The sequence below is a fragment of the Papilio polytes genome, unplaced genomic scaffold (genome assembly GCF_000836215.1).
Source record: "Papilio polytes unplaced genomic scaffold, Ppol_1.0 DF820678.1, whole genome shotgun sequence".
NCBI classification, from domain to species: domain Eukaryota; kingdom Metazoa; phylum Arthropoda; class Insecta; order Lepidoptera; family Papilionidae; genus Papilio; species Papilio polytes.
In genome coordinates, this window is record NW_013528526.1 from 1,593,184 (window position 1) to 1,611,071 (window position 17,888).

A 17,888-nucleotide genomic window follows, 5' to 3' on the forward strand; every position below is an offset into this window, starting at 1 on the left:
CTTGGAAATAAAAATGTCTACGCAAATACCGAGATGAAATTGGACGGATAAAGGGAAATATTTGAAGGTACGCTTTGAGGCGAAAGGTAATAAAAATATTTTCATTTATTTAATTTATGGACAGCATTATTATGTTTTGATATCAACATTTGTGCGTAAGCGTAAGCTTTTACTTTTGAATTACAGGAAAAGATGGGCTACCTGCCCATAACTTAGTTAATTTTTGCTATCTTTTTAACCATTCGTTGGTGTTTTTGGTTCGAAAACTTCATGAAATACGAACCACGTAATTTTTTACTCTGTTGTAACCTAAACGTAACCCTAATGAATCATTAGGTAAAGAAAAAAAAATAGAAACAGCAACCCAGCATTAGAGTAACAATTTATTTAATGAAATGGAACTTTTTAAAACAGTAATATAAAAAATCGATACTGTACATATATTTTAGTAGTCCATCAATATCAAGGAAACCCCCCCCCCCCGTTCTCAACGGTAACGACGGCCGGCAACGCATCTGTATCCTCGCAACGTGTGTGTATCCTCTGGTGTTGCGGATGTCCAAAGGCATAGTTGACCACCTCGGTGTTCTCGGCGTTGCGTCCCATTATTAAAAAAAATACCACTTTCAATAACAAGGACCTATACCTTCTTGAAGTCTGATTCGAACCTGTAATAAAATATTAAAGCGTTTGTCTTTTCATAACTACAAAAGTACGTCATCTCTCTTTACCCTAAACGTTTCATCTATATAGAGAACTAGAAAGTGACATTATTTCGTGGAATCAATAGATATGTATGAAGCTTACCTCGATACTTTTTATTAATCTTACTTTCAATTCGTAATATCCCCTTAAAGAAAATAAAACAAAAAATGTGTTTACAAAAAATTGAAAACTTCAGATATAGGTGAGTGACGCCATAACTCTGAGGAAAATAATAAAGATAAAAAGGAATCAGACCTTAAAGATTTCCCCCGCGGATTCGGTGTTTTTATTTGCGACGCCTTACCCATCAGATAGGGGCCTGTCGCCCGGATTGTATGAATTTGAATTAAGTATATATGATTTCATTTTTACTATAATGAGGAAAGATGTGTATTTTTGTTTGTATTGTAATAACTCAAAAACTACTGGACCGATTTCAAAAATTCATTCACCACTATCAAGCTACGTTATCAGTGAGTAATATATATTTTTACATTCACGCAAAGTCGCGAGCAACATCTAGTAAATAATAAAGAAGGACTTCTTATGAAAGACAATCTTTTAGGGTTTTTTTATATGATTTAATGGAATTTAAAACGCATTATCAACAAGTTTATTAATTTTGAGTGACCACGTTTAAATTTAATTTAATTAGTTTCAAAATGTACTTAAATCTTTCATCATCACTAGCTCACTATACGTCCCCATCGAGGGGCTCGGAGCCTACCCTAAGTTAGGATGACTAGGGCATAGTCAACCACGCTGGCTCATTGCGGGTTGGTTGACTTCACACATATCTTTGAATTTCTTCGCCGATATGTGCAGGTTGCTGTTGTTGTTTTCCTTCACCGTAAGAACAGCGGGTTAATTATGTACATATAAAAATTCGAAAAATCAAAAGTCATATAAAATCCATGGCGGGATTCGAACCCAAGACCTGTAGATTACAAGTCAAGTGCTTAAACCACTGAGCCACCGACGCTCGCTTACATCATACTTAAATCATTAATTCGTTTAAATTCATCTTATTTCGCTTAGAGTGGATTTGAGATTAATTTACATGTAATTTTTTTTCACATTGCTTACAAAATCCGTGAAATCTCATTTAATCAAGGTATTTATTTATTTAATTTATTACTTCTGACTTTATCATTAACATTGTAAAACGTAGCCTAAACAAAATCTTATTTATAATAAATATTATCTTTGTAATAAGCAATAATCGCAAAGTCAATAAACACAACATACGTTATTGCTTAGCTTTACCCCCTTTGTAAAATGTTTAAATGCGCTGACTTCGTAAAATATTGCCATAACAAATGCGTCACGCGTAAAAACACTTGCTTATTGTCGATATCTTGAATACGTAAATGCGAATCGAGTTATACTCAGATTTTGTTTATTAATGACTAGCTTTCGCCGGCGACTCCTCCCGTGTGGAATTAATAAAAAGTCGCCTATGTGTTCTTCCAGACAATCATCTATATCTATGCCAAATTGCATCCAGATTCGTTCAGCCTTTTAGACTGCAAACTCTAACAAACATCCATCCATCCAAAATTTGATCCATCCAAACATTTATAATATTTGATTCAGAATTTAATTATTGAAAAATTATACAAAACAGTAATGATTAACATTAGCTGCAATTTCTTCACTCGGACGGAGTCGCGGGCGATAAGTAGTAAATGTATATGTTGACGGAAATGTATGAAATCAGTCATTGTACACAATTCCTAGGCAATGTATAACTCCTAAAATCGCTTGGAATTATTGAGAACCCACAAATGCTATTACATTTAACAATTATATTCATAGGAAAAAAATCTACAAAATGTGTAATTACCAGGATATGTGTGTATTTAATGATCTTTTAAACATTTTACATTGCCAAAACAGCTGCGAAATTCTATACTTTTCCTAGACAAAGTATACAATTCCTAGTTATCACACATTTCCGGTAACATATATATTTTTCCACACACGATGTGTTCCGATGGTACGTAAAGCCGCACCCCAGTCGAAGCATTATTATAATCTGTGCAATAAAAACGATATTAAATTTAGGACTTTCGTTTTTTACAACAGAAGATGGAAAACTCGAGTTTCATATCAGTTGTTAAAATAAACGATGGATTTAGACGACACACGGCCACGTGCTATGGCAATGTAAAATGACGAATGTGACGTTACGTTGTTTAATAGTTTCTAAGGAATTTAAATTGGATTTAGTAAGAAAATTCTACAATAAGGAGCTAAAAAAATAACCAATGCTTGGGTCTTAACTTCATATAGTGATAGAGTAATTTTAGTTCAAGCTGATTAAAAAAAAACAAATTACAATAAAAACAAAACAAAATCAATATATAAACAAAGTTCGCGTTATTATATTTCCAAAAGTCTATTTATTACAATGGTATTTTTATGGTTCCCTTTTATTCGCTATACCTTTTACTGTTCCGACATAAAGTAAAAGAATAAAAGATTTGTTATAAAAATTAAACTCTTAAGAAAACCCCCTTATCAGTCGCTTGCAAAAGAACAGGCGTTATGTTTTTATTATTGTTCTAAAGCTGATCGCATTTTACAGCCGCCATTTTGTTTTAGATGTTCGAATTTTAAAAAGCTTGAAATAAAATGCGCGTAAAAATGTTTGGGTATTGTTTTTATTGTCAGAAGGATATGAAAAATTACGCCAAGGGTGTTAAAAACGCCCATTGAAATTATAATTTTATCTTGTACTAAATGTTATAAATCCGAATGTTTGTATGTATGGATGTTTTTTCAATTTAATTAACTACCGCTGCATATATCTTGATAAAATGTGGCATATATATAGAACACTTTCTGGAAGAATACACACTATTTACTAATTACTTTTTTCTGCGCGGACAACGACGCAGGCAAAAGCTAGTTTTAAGTAATTCTTGCATTAAACGAAACGTCAATAGTCACACAACAAACTGCATTCATCTACAAAACTAGTTAAAAACCCTCTTTAGCTGAATTACAGTTAAAAAAAACTATTAATTAAATAAAAAATGGACAAAGGTAATCTTACTTAGTTTATTTTTTGTTCTCAAACCACCACCGCATCGAATCAAGTATTTATTTGAAAGTAATAAAATTAAATTCACGACAAATTTGAAACCTCGTCAAGTCATTAGTGTCTTTAACTGTCGATAAAGAAAATTTAACGACCACTGTTGGGCGTCGACAGCGGTCAAGCGTGAACCAGGCATAAAACATTGGTTCTTTATATATTACTTCTTACTAATATTACAAATCCAAAAGTTGGATGGATGCTTGTTAGAGTTTGCAGCCTAAACGGCTGAACAGATCTCGATGAAATTAAGCATAGATGTAGGGGATAGTCTGGAAGAACACAGGCTAATTATTTTTGTTTTTTTTTTTAATTCCGCGCGAACGGAGTCGCGGGCGAAAGCTAGTTAAAAAATTATATAGTGATCATATGTAGAAAATATAAAAAAATAATCTTAAACAATTTTAGAAATTCAACTAACAACAAAGTTCATCCCTGTCAAGTTAATGCAATTCCCTAGCACATAATTCTCATGTAAAGCATGTAATTTACAAAACATTTTTTTGTGATTCATCGCAATTTTATGGTGTTAAATTTTTTTCCAATAAGATTCTTGTAACAGTTTAACTATATAGACATAGACTTATTTAAACAATAAATAGTAAGTTCATTTTAGTTCAATAGGTTTTTTCTGTCAGTAAAAAATATGTAAACATCGAAATAAGACTTATGTACACCTCCCCCACATTGCCCTCGTTATGACCATCCAAAAAGAAACAATAATATCATAAATCGAAGCTGTCACATGTAGAACTTGTATAACCGAATTTTATACGTGATTTTATGCCCTCGGCGCGTGCGCATACGTTAATGACGTCACGTCATTTTATGAATAATATGCGTTGTAACATTTTACGACGGGACTGAATCGCAGTGATAAAGCGCTCGATACATTAAGCGACGTGTTTAACGCTAATTGGAGTTTTTTAGTGCCGTTACAAATTATAATTATAACCGTTTTAAGTTATAACTTAAAAGGTTTATTCGCTTTTTTATCTGAGCAGGTTCTTTTATCTTAATTACCTATAGTTGATGAACCCATCAATTATGATATCGAATGAAAGCGCGAATTGTCAAGGACTTTAATAAATAATAATTTAAATCTTACGAAGTCTGAAGTTTTTTTTTCTCAAAGCTAAAAGCTAGCATTTTCCCAATTTATCTATACATATAATAAAATTGGAGTGTTTTTTGTAATGTCAAAAGAAAAATTCAAGATTTCGGGGAGTTAATGTATTTGCGTTGCTGATAACGACAACCGCATCTAAACTTTTTGTCTGTCAGTCCGCAAGTCACTTTTTTCCGGGTAACCTCCGAAAGAGATTACATAGAGTCGATATTATATGCTACTTTTTTATCTTAATATTGCGTGAACGAAGACAAGGGCAACAGCTAGTTAAATTATAAAATGGTACAATGCGATGTCATTTATTCTACAAACAGATAGAGCAAATACTACTCTACACCTGTATATACAATATGTAGAGTAAGTAATGTACCTCTAAAATTTAAATAAAAACACTTAACACTGACTACTTTCCGTTCCGTTTCACAAAATGAATGAAACAGAATAATCCTTAAGCAAATAAAGATGTCTTTATTAGTCGGTGCATTATTGCGTATACGACATTAAACTATGAGCATAACCGGGGAATGTATTCCGATCTATAAACAGTTTATGAGGCACGTCGCCGGTACATTTACGAGGCACGGTATCCCGCTTTACTACGGGACAGCGATTAGCCAAAATCCTTATGGCGCGATCGTAAATAACGTTTAAAAAATCACTGTTTATAATAATAATGTTGTCCCAAAAAGGCAGATCGACTTTTAAATCTCGAAATATGAAGCATTGATGACGTAAATCTATACTATTATAAAGAGGAAAGATTTTTATTTTTTTATGTATTGGAATAACACAAAAACTACTACACCGATTTAAAAAAAAAATTCCTTTAGAATGCTATATTTTTTTTTTTAATTTCACGCGGAAAAGTCGTGAGCAACAGCTAATGCCTTATGATAGATGTCTTCCCAAGGAAAAAATTTTAAAATCAATACAAATCTCAAGGTTTTTGTTGACTCATAATTTACTTTCATCTCTTTCTTTGAGTTTGGATTCCACTCAGATTAAAACAGTAAATGTTTTCTCATTATATCGATAAAGATTGTAAAACCTAAAAGTAATTGCAAAGATTCTTTCAAAATATATGGCTGAAAGTTGAGTGTTTTGATAAATTGAAACCATACATAGATTTAACAACACATTTGTATATAAACGGTACCCTACCAAAGAAATATATCGCATGTTTTTTATTGTGACGCGTTTATGAGTGCAGACATTTTTTTTATAGTGATGCGACACACGTCGATATTCAGCTCGATATTTTTTATGATCGAGTTTAATTTATTTGTTGAATCGTAAACGTCGACGAGGAGTATCGCTCGTTGCCTGAGAGATTATTATTTGTTGCCGGCGCGGTTTTTTAACGACCGCCATTACATGATTGCTCGCCGATTCCGCGTTTGCTTGTCCACTAAAAATATCCTATGTCTTTTGTTTATCAACGCTTGGGATGAACGCTAGTGACGAATTACTAAATGATTTCTTGATTTTTTTTTATAACATAAGGTGGCAAACGAGCAAGCGGCCACCTGAAATCGCCAAAATGGCGAAGCGACCGCTGCCCATAGACATCCGCAATTGCAGATGCGTTGCCTACCCTTATCCGACGGAGGAGGAGACGCACATAAAGAGGATATTTCCCCTTCCTATGCATCTCCTCCACCGTCAAATCCACTTCCTCTTCCCAATCTCTCTTTATAAGAAAAGGGTGGTAAAGAGAAAGGGACTTAAATTAGGCCTCCGGCACCACACTCATCAGACGAAACACGGAATTGTTTCCATTTCACGCCTGTCTTCTGTGTGGTCGTGGTATTACACCGGGCGTGCCGGCCCGTTCGTGCTAAGATGTTAAAGCGGGCACTACCACTGTTAAAATTGATTGATGATTCTACATATCTTATTAGTGGAAAAAGAATTTCCTGTCTTTGCCGCTCAAAGATCGAAAATTTGTATGAGATATGCCGATGTACTTTATGATACTTTCTCTCAAAATTTCGTGTTAGACCCCTAAATCAAAATTATTTTGTAAAAAGGCCTCTAACTAAACTTACGAGAGAATAGTGAGATACAGTATCTATCTCTTTTCCACATCCCATTTATTTAAGGCCCAATACAGCTATTTCAGTTTTTTCAGGAACTGTGAATACCTTTGTACAGTTTGATCAAAAGAAGTACTTTTTAAAGTTTTAAAGGATTTAAAACAGTGCTCTCCTTTCATGTGCCTTAAGCAAGTTAGTATGAATCCAGAAGGTAACACCAACTTCTGATATCGCTAATAACAATAAAAACTTTTAACTTTGTTAGCGAAAGACAATTAAAAAGATACTCAAAGAAATTGGTAGTAGAATTGCGAATACAAAATCAACAATGTACGCATTACGTTCATAAAGTGCTACATTGAAAGTTCAATAAAAACTGTCGACTTGAAGACTTTTATCTGCGATTCGATATTTTGTTATTGCAGCTATGAATTCTTTATCAATCGGTAAACGGTTGGAATCGGGAGTTGAACAGAATTAATACTAAAAAGTTACATTTGTACTACGAAAATTAATTTATGTTACGAATATGTGTTTATTTACATTACATTAGAAAAATTATCAGTGTTTCTCTACTATATTGTGGACTGTTGCTCGCTACTTCGTCCACGTGGAATTAAAAATAGTACAAAATATAACCTATTCTTTCATTAATAAGGCAGCTTTTTAATCGTGCAACTATTTTATAGTTTATATAGTTTTTCAATTGTTTCATAGATACAACAATACAAATCTTTCCTCTTTAAAATATGAGTATAGATTAAGTAGTGAACAGTATTTTGGTATTATACTGTAAGTGATACTATTAGACAGAGCTATACTAAATCAAGTTTAGTCAAAGATATTAGACTCGGCAACCAAATGCGAGAGGCGTAGGCGAGAGGCCCTGCTAACGAGGTTAGTTCTACCAGAAATGTATAGAGCCTGCATAGGTATAGAAAATATCATAAAAGAAAAATAGGTGATAGCTAACGAAACGGAGCTTGTGACACATTTTTGACATTGACAGCATGGCGCTAGTGAGCTTATAATTTAGTCTGTTTTTTGTCCACCTAGTTGCAAAACTATCTATCTGCAATTTAGAAAAGAAAAATAAACTCCATCCGAAACCCGTTTATGTATTTGATATCTTTATTATTTCTTTTTCTCTTCATACGTTTATAATAAACCTCCACAGACATTCAAACGTCAAAGTAAATCAATTTCTTTTGCGACTAAGCAGAAAAAGTATTTCGAAATTAAATATAACTCATTTCGAGTCTCCTTTCATAAAACCTCTTTCCTAACGCGACATTGTAAATAACCCAACAGATTGTATCACCGAAACTGCGTGCAAAATTCAACCTTAACACCTACTGTTTTGGTTCAAATTTAAATGTAGATTTGTAGGTTTTTTAAAGTAGCAGGATCGGTATCGAGTGAAAATTATCCACCCCAATCCCTTTGAGGCGATTTGTCGTGATCCGAGGAGTCTTTTGTTCCACTTGAAAGGTATTTTTCTGCGCGCATTATTATTACGCTTACACGGGTCGAAAGGATTTTAATACGATTGTTATTTTCGTGTTCGATAATTTTTTTAAATTATATTTTCTTGCGAAAGATCAAAGGAATATGACGTAAAGAGTAAAAAAACAGCAATATAAGTGTAGTGGTTAATATTTTGTTTTGTAGTGACTTTAATAATCTTCACCGATTGAAAAGTTCAATTAGAAAAAACATTATTTGTACCAAATTTTGTTTATTGAATACAATATCAAGTCGCTTGATGTCTATGTACATTTTACTTGCAAATCTGTTTTTCTCTATTCAAACAAATATGATATCGGGAATATAGAATCAAAGACTTTTAATGCATTCCCAATATTTGCGAAACCATTGCGGAGTTTTATTTGACCCTTATTTGTTTTGACAACCTCTATCAGATAGTTTGGCAACTAAACAATCTTTGTATTTGTACACTTCTATATTTGAAAGCCTATAAACTTCAAAAAGTCAAAGGAAATTCGAATTTCGTCCTTAAAAATATACGACTCAATTTAAAATGTCAATTTCAATTGTATTTAAAATTAGGTCTTCAATTGTTTTTCGAATTTGCATCTTATTACCATCTGTTTAAGTACAAATTGACTTGACGTGCAATCTAGGGGTAGAAAAATTGCTCCTTCCTATTTTTTATTTACATAAAATGTACGCGAATGTAAATGATTCCATTCGATTGATGCTTTGTAAGATTATCAGGTGAATGTATTCTCTCCCATTCTATCTAATTTAGATTCGTATTTGTTTTCCTTATCTCTTTAATACTGAAAAAAGTAATTTGGTGGCGGTTTATTGTTGAAGGAAAATTACGTTTAAGCAAATTATAGAGCAGTCCTTTAATGTATATTGATGCTAAGAGGATCGCGGTGTTCTAATTTAGATTATACGGATCGCTCCCCACCTGTGGTTATATTAAATTGGATCCTTGGTGGCTTCTATTGTTTGAACATCTGTCAAAGGTGTTATAGCGAACCAGACTATAAACTAATCAAACACTTTAAACAAAACAAGCCCTAGCAATGTTCGAAACTAATGTTTATTGGGGGTAATCATCACCAGCTCACTATAAGTCCCCACCGAGGGGCTCGGAGCCTACCCTAAAGTTAGGGTGACTAGGCCATAGTCAACCACGCTGGCCAAGTGCGGGTTGGTTGACTTTACACACATCTTTGAATTTCTTCGCCGCTCTGTGCAGGTTGCATCGCGATGTTTTCCTTCACCGTAAGAACGTCGGGTAAATTATGTATATATGAAAATTCCAAAAATCGAAAATCACATTGGTACATGGCGGGATTCGAACCCAAGACCTGTAGATTACAAGTGCTTAAACCACTGAGCCACCGACGCTTTGGGGAAATACGTGTGAGAAAATAATTTCCTCTTTCTACAAAACTACTCTATTACTCATATATCTAATGTAAGATCACATTTATTTGCAATGCATAGTGTATTTTGTAATCAGTGTCGTGTCCAAAATGTGCCCAAAAAGGTTTGGCATTCCTGACCAAAAGTATTATTCAGTAGATTATGAGTATACTATCTAAAGGATTACCTCGTTAACTTGAAAAAAAAAATGATTTTTCATGAAAATCTTTTTACAATTTTTTTTCCGGATAATACTATCGAATATTTTATAGTCGACTTTACTTTGAAGCAATAGCAATTCGCTTACAGCCTAATAAAAACACAATTCAAATTATTCTAATAATAAAACGCCATCACTCACATGAATTACAACTAACACAATTTTACACCATACGATTATTTTTAGAAAATCGTTACCGTTACGTCCCCGTTACAACACTATTCAAAACTTCTCACATAAAACCGACACTATACAACATTTATAAATGCCAATAAATTATTTACATTTACACTACAAAATTGCGATGGATATGTAAATCTTTTTAAACATAAGAGATTTACAAAATAAAAGTTTACTTCCACTTAAGGCGTAGCCGCACGATTCTTGCTGCGATCGTCATTTTGATTAGCACTGCAACCGCACCAGTAGTAATTTGACTGATTTACTACTAAAAACCCCACATGCGGCCAGAATCGTACGCTAGGTCTTATGCGATTAGAAAATCGTAAGGTATAAATATTGAATCAGTGCAGCAAACCCTCCACTAAAGTTTACGAGTGCATTGTTTTATTAATATCTATAAAAAGTGCTTCCCAGAAGCATTCTTATAGCTCCCCGCGTTCGCAATCTTTATAGAGTCGCTAAGTTTATGACTGTATGCCAGATTAGATTTTGCTATTTCGATACGGAATACTTATAAGAATGTTATTTAAAATTTATTGGATAGTTTAGTTACGATGTGATAAAGTCATTTACTAGATTATTTGTAACTTGTGAGATATTTCTACTGTTAATAACTGTAATCTTATGTGTTCTTTCAGACTATCCTCTACATCTATGACAAATTTCATCGAAATCCGTCCAGCCTTTAGGCTACAAACTCTAACAAACATCAATACAGCCATACATCTAAACTTTTGTATTTAAAATATTAATGAGATTATAAATTACATAATTTAGACGAATATAGAAAATTGTCTTGTTGAAATTTTACACAGATGTAGAACATAGTCTGGAAGAACGCACCTAGTAACATTTTTTTTAAATTTCGTTGAACAATCACCAGCCAACGTTGGTCTATATAAAAATACGATGTAACCGAATAAAAGTGTCTCTGTAAGTTATTTTATCTCATTTCAGACTGATTCATCATCACCTGAAGAACCTTACCAGCCGGAGAAATCATCATCAGAATCCATTTTCTCTTCTATAATACCAGATAAGTTATCTGGCTCCATATGCACTGCTGTTCTCTTTATGCTGGGATGGAAACTTCTAGCGAATAAGCGATGAATTTACATCAAACAACGAAGAAGTAAACAATAAATGTGATAAGAATATGTTAATATTATTCTGTTAATCACGTTATTAATAACAGTTGTCTAAACGGTTATATAACAATAACTCTTTAGACGTCGCTACCGTCAACGATTAGACGTTTTGTATATTTATATGTATAGCCGAAATATATTAATCGAAATCGCTTGTTAGTTGCACTTAATGCTCTCGATTTAAATTAAATTTACAAAATGTAATCCAAAGATGTTTTGAAATGATTAAAAAAATGTTATCATTATTTTTGAAATGAAATCGATTAAAATTATAATGATTGATTAAAATTCGATGACTTATATCACCAAGGCGCGAAAATCCAGCCAGTAATATTTTTATGTAATATTTTAGGGCACAAAAGTCAATTTACTTACAATAAATGGAAATATCAATTTTAAATGACTTTTTTAATTAATTGTCAACCAGACTAAAATATTGTAAATACACACTTTTACTTATAAATTTTAATGAGCTGGGAGACATAATAAATGATTTACGAGTTTAGTGTTTTGCTGCTAATAAAGTTTATATGTTTTTTAAAGAACATTTTCTTCATTTGTAAGTAAAACTATCAGAAACAAAACTTACGGCGATTGTTTTTGAAATGGATTTATTAAATTAATTAGAAATAAATCAACGAGAAAAGTAATAATGTAATACTTATAGAATGAAATATGCTTTTGGTGTTAAATGTAGAATTTCGTATTGACAAATTTTAATGCACAATTTATATAAAAAATATTTAATAAATCTGTAAGCAATTTTTGATAATTATACCGTACTGAAATACATACGTCGATTTAAACGTTTTAATGCGAAATATGCCTATAACTTTATATAATATTTGCCTATTGATTCTGATTGAATCAATTTTTATTTAAAAAATAATCTTACCACACAACAAAACTCACAGATATTGTATAAGTTTCATGCGTACTGTGTCATCAAATTAAATTTTTTTACTGGTTCTTTGTCTGTATGTTATTGTAATTCAATTCAAATTTGTTGTTTATCTTGGTTTTTTAATGCTCTGAATCATTTAAATGGAAAATATTTAAGTTACTATACTATAATATTACGTTTTACTTTGTGTGCCAGCCGTCTACCAGTTTCTAAACCCAAACATAATAGTGGCTTAATACATGTTACAAAGTTGAATTACTTATGAAAAATTGGTAACACAGTATGTTTGAGCTCATATATTTTTACATTCCTAAGTATTGACCAGTCGCGGATTTGTGAAGAAAAAGATATTTCGTTTTCTTAAATCAAAAACACGTCTTCATTTGTTCCAAAGAGAGCAGCCTAAAATTATCATCGATTGATCTCATTATATTATTTTTGTATTAAAAAACTTTTATACTAGTATTAAATAAATTAGATTATTATTTAGGTTACGTGCCAAGCCGTTTGAGAATTATATCTGAGGTCTATTTTATTACAACTATATATAATATATTGATGTAAATAATTTGATTTAAGTGAACGGTAGTCCGTCTTTTTGTATCACAACATAATTTAATTCTGATACGTCCTATCCATACATCGTAACGTAGCCGCAGCAACAATATTTTAAAAAGCAACCTGTCAAAATTACAGATAATGAAATTTTAAATTAAAATGGTAAGAAAGAGAATTCTGACTGGGCTAGTTACCGTTTGTTTATAAGATTATTTTTAAATTGTAATTTTATTAAGTAACTAATCATTAAAATATATTAAATATATGACATAGTTCTTCGCTAGCTGATTACTCAATAAACTAAGTTATTAAGAGGCTTCAAATTTAAGTATTTTTATAATTGTGTGGTTGCGAGGAGATATCAATCAGTTCCGTTCATAGCAACGATATTAAAAAAAAAACAATGTGTTTAAATCAGTTTGATTTTAATTCGCAAATTAGACAAAAGGTATTTGGTTATTCGACTAACATTATTTTAGAAAAAAACCTTAATAATCAAATTTATTAAATATCAAATACCATAATTGGTTCTAGGTACTTGTGATTAAATAGTATTTTTTCAGAACTATTTTGTGTCTGGGAACAACACATATTGGGAACAATTTATGTTATTTTTTTAGCTGTATTATAGTTTATTTAGTTTTTGTGCTTAGTTAAGGTACAACAAATTACGGAAGGATGTGTTCAAATGTGATATATATTTATTTAGGATGATAAAATAGATTGTGAAAAAGAAGTTTTCCTAATGATCTCTCGAAAACTCTTATTTGCCGTTTATTGTCACGTTCCATATGATGTACGAGTGAATATGAAACATTTAATAATTCCTCACATTCCATTAAAATGTGAATCATTAAACTTTAATGAAATCATTATAATATTTATTGTCGTAGAAAAACATAATAACGTTATTCTGTAATAACTAAGCATTTAAAATGTATTTGCAGTTTTTTAATGTGTCATATTCACTAGTACTTAGAACAAAACAATTAAATTAATACGATGCATAATAAGAGTTTTGTACATAAATTTTAATTGGTATGCTTATTGCTCTTTGTAAGGAATTGTAGAGAAAATTTCTAAATTTCCATTAATAACGCTTTATATCACATATATTTTGTGCAAAAAATGAAAGGCATCGGTCATACAATTTGTAAAAATTATCATTAAAATTTTAATGAATCATTATAATGATGTTAAACCATTCAATTATTAGATTAGACACACAATTCATTTATGTATTTTAATATTTCTTGCCTTACATTTTCTGTGCATAATAAATGTGCTCGCTTACTGCAGTACTAAGTGTCTATACTCGTACCTAACTATTGAATTCTAAGCAATAATAATATTTACTCTTAGTTTTAAGGTCTCACTACCACGTATTTCTTATTCTCAATGTCTTTGAAATTTTTCTTTCCTCGTACCTTAAGTTTGATAAAATTTCGTATAATTTTTTTTGTCATTTATCAGTGATATAAATTATGTAATTATTTTTTCATTATACAATTTTTATTTAAAATGTATCTCTAAGAAGGCGAAAGATCTAGATTTATTACAAGAAAGCATAATCGTGTTTACTTTTGCTTCATTATATTTCTCAGTTTTTGGAGGAGTTGTAAATTTAACGTCATTCTTCGGTTGAAATATAGACGAGAATTTATTTTTAAAATAAAATTTTACAATGCATATACACTGCCGACTTTACACAAATCTCCCCCTTTCTAGGGAGATTGACTAAAGACAGAGGTAACATGTTTCGCCATTAAGAACTCAAAATATAGAATATTTTCATTTGTAAATAACTTGAATCTGTATGTAATTCATATCACTGCGTATTATTTTTAAAATTGTGTGATTAATTTAGCTTAATTCAAAGGCCTGTATATTTTAGATAATTTTAATTTAGATTTTTAATTAGTGTTAATTTTAATCTATATTTTCGAGTCATACCAATTGACTTTAGTAAGTTTGTATTTTTAAAGCGAGCGCACATCTTTGACTAAACTATATCCCAACTGTTTTGCGATTGTCGATTGTTACGCAGCCAATTCAATTGTTTTGTTGCACAATTAAAAATCGAGTAGTGTGCGCATCTTCATATAAGATCATAGGAATCGCGATTACACAGTTATGCGATGTTTTAATCAAAGGTGTGCGCGCGTTCTATTTCAGAACTGCCAACATTATTTCTGTTTTCACTATTTTATATTCTTTATTTGAAAATAATATAATTTTGTAATTAAAATTTTAATGAGTTTTATTTAAAGTTTTGCGCATTTCTAAATTTGAACCTTTGCACAAATAATTGAAGACGACTTTGCACAAATAAGAGAGAGACGAAGATATCGAGGTCAAAGGCCATATTGAATCCATGCCTTAAAATTAGCCAAGCCATTAAAACTAGAAAAGAAAAAAATAATCATTGCATAAATAAATATAGCATTAAAGTTATAATTCAATCTGGAAAAATAAACAAAAGATTTCTACTTTATGGAAATTCATTTTCATAAATATATCTGCATAAATTTTGCAAAAACTACACTTGATTGTTAGAAAAGTTACTTCTTTCCTTTTGAATATGGCCTTACCATTCAGACTTTAAAAAGCACACTTCATGAGTAACTATAGTTTCACTTTTAAATAATATTTTCCTTCGCAAACGAGAACTTTACCAATTTCTTCTCCTAACGACGTTAAATCTGTCCATCAAAACTTTCACATGTACTGGAAACTGCGGTAACTTTGAAGTTTAAGTTACCACTGCACATGTTGTAAAAGTATCATCCGTCTAAGTTAGATCACTTCATACTGGAAACTACAGTTTGCCACTCACATTTGAGAAGTAAGTTTAAATTTCAAGTTTTAAGTGACCAAGAAATAAGCAATCCGAAAAGAGTTACAGAGATCGTGAATGTACTGTTCCGAAACATGTTGCGCAACAGTATAGTAATAACAGTAATAACACCCTCATCTTACTATTATCAATGTGAAAATTTAAATGGATGGATGTTTGTTAGAGTTTGTAGTTTAGACTGGAAGGATCTCGATGAAATTTGACACCGATGTAGAACATATCTGCAAGAATACTTTTATAAAGTTTTTTTCCGCACGGACAGTTTTTTTATTTAAAAAAATGATACCATTAAATGTATTAAAAAAAAGCTTGTCTTGGTAAGCAAAAAATAATAATTTTCATCTAGAAATTACTGAAAGCCTTTATTTAGCCAGCCAGTCAGACCTTCGTGCTAGTGTAGTACAGTATACAATTTTCATTATTCCCCACTGCACGTTTCCATTATCAAATAACTTGGTTAAAAACATATCGTCATATCTAGATGTATCATAATCAAAATAATAGTGCCCGCTGTAACATCTAAGCACGAAAGAGCCGGCACGACCGGTGTAATACCACGACCACACAGAAATCAGGCGTGAAATGGAAGCAATTCCGTGTTTCGTCTGATGAGTTTGGTGCCAGAGGCCTAATTTAAGTCCCTTTCTATTTAACAACCTTTTCTTCTAAGGAGAGGATGGGAAGGGAAAGTGGATTTGACGGTGGAGGAGAAGCATAGGAAGGAGAAATATCCTCTTTATGTGCGTCTTTTCCTCTGTCGGATACGGGTAGACAACGCATCTGCAATTGCGGATATCTATGGGCAGCGGTCGCTTCGCCATTTTGGCGGATTCACGTGGCCGCTTGCTCGTTTGCCACCTTACGTTATAAAAAAAACATAATTCAAAAAATAAAAACAAAGTAATTATTTACGCATCATTATTTCTGATCAATTAATATATTAACACAAAGGATTAGATAAAAATCCTATGCATTTATTCCTTATTTAATAAACACCATATACAATCGTAATTATGACTTTGACATTTACAAAACATCAATCAATCACGATTATTGGCAACCGTCGATTCCTTGCATCACCCCATCGAATCTTTTGCATACGTAATATTAAAATATCACCACGCACTATTAGTTTTTCGTATAAAAAAACAACAAAATAACCAACTCATTTGAAATTCAAATATGAGAAACGAACCATGATTTATTTGCATATAGACAAGGTGCAAATCATCAATCAGATATTATTTCGATATTGTTCGATATGGCGATTAAAAAGTCATAACGGGAGGGTTCTTTTTACCAATCTTGTAATTTAGAAATCTCGACGAAAACAAAACTATTATACTACTGCAAACGTTTTATGACTTCTTACAATATACTAGCTAGGAATTTGTCCGGATGAAATAAAAAAAAAATAGTAAGTAGCCTTTATGTTATACCAGACCATCTATGTGCCAAATTTCATTGAGATTCGTAATGAAGTTTAGGAGATGTCTAGTAACATCCATGGAATCGTTCGCATCTATATTAGTATGAAGAATGATGTTAAAGCGAGAGGACAAAGGTTTTGTAACCGCATTGAGGTGTCTAAAAACCTGACGCGTTACAAAACAAACGCTAAAAGGTATCAATTATGTCCCCCAAAAATAACCTAAAAATAACAAAAATGAAAAAACCTCAGTCCTTTATAGACGAATTTCAGCGACAATAACAGAAAAAAAAACGACTATAAAATACAAATCCTCTTTTCATACCCACCTTGCGTACGTCTATAAAAGTTAAAAAAAAAAATATTCGTGCATCATAAAAACCACAATGCCACGTTTTATTTGGGCGGGTTTCTGCGGCGGGCCTCTGTATGCAAAATTGGTACGAAATTGAAAAACAAATTTGTTACATATTGCTTTTTTGATTCGGGGTGCGTTGTACGGATCGAGTTTGGGAGGTTATTCTGTAGCACAAAGAATTTATGCAAAAAAACTCTAACCTATTATAACCACATTTTTTTCCAATTTAAGTAATCTTCCACTGTTTTCGATCTAGGTTATCCTAAACATTTAGGGTGAGTTGCATCAAATCGCTGGTTATCGTAAAAGTTATAATAGGGTTACAAGTGCAAAAACATATTCTCACAGAGGTTT

The 17,888-nt window shown here is 31.8% G+C and overlaps 1 protein-coding gene across 1 annotated transcript in view; it reads left to right on the top strand.

The window, feature by feature from the left end:
- The window catches only part of LOC106110350, an 86,763-nt gene extending 73,755 nt beyond the window's left edge, over positions 1 to 13,008 (top strand). The window contains exon 3 of the mRNA XM_013292149.1: positions 11,238 to 13,008. Coding sequence (XP_013147603.1) covers positions 11,238 to 11,390 — 153 coding nt within the window. The 3' untranslated portion in view covers positions 11,391 to 13,008. The remainder of the gene's footprint in view (positions 1 to 11,237) is intronic.
- The last annotated feature ends 4,880 nt before the right edge of the window (positions 13,009 to 17,888 follow it).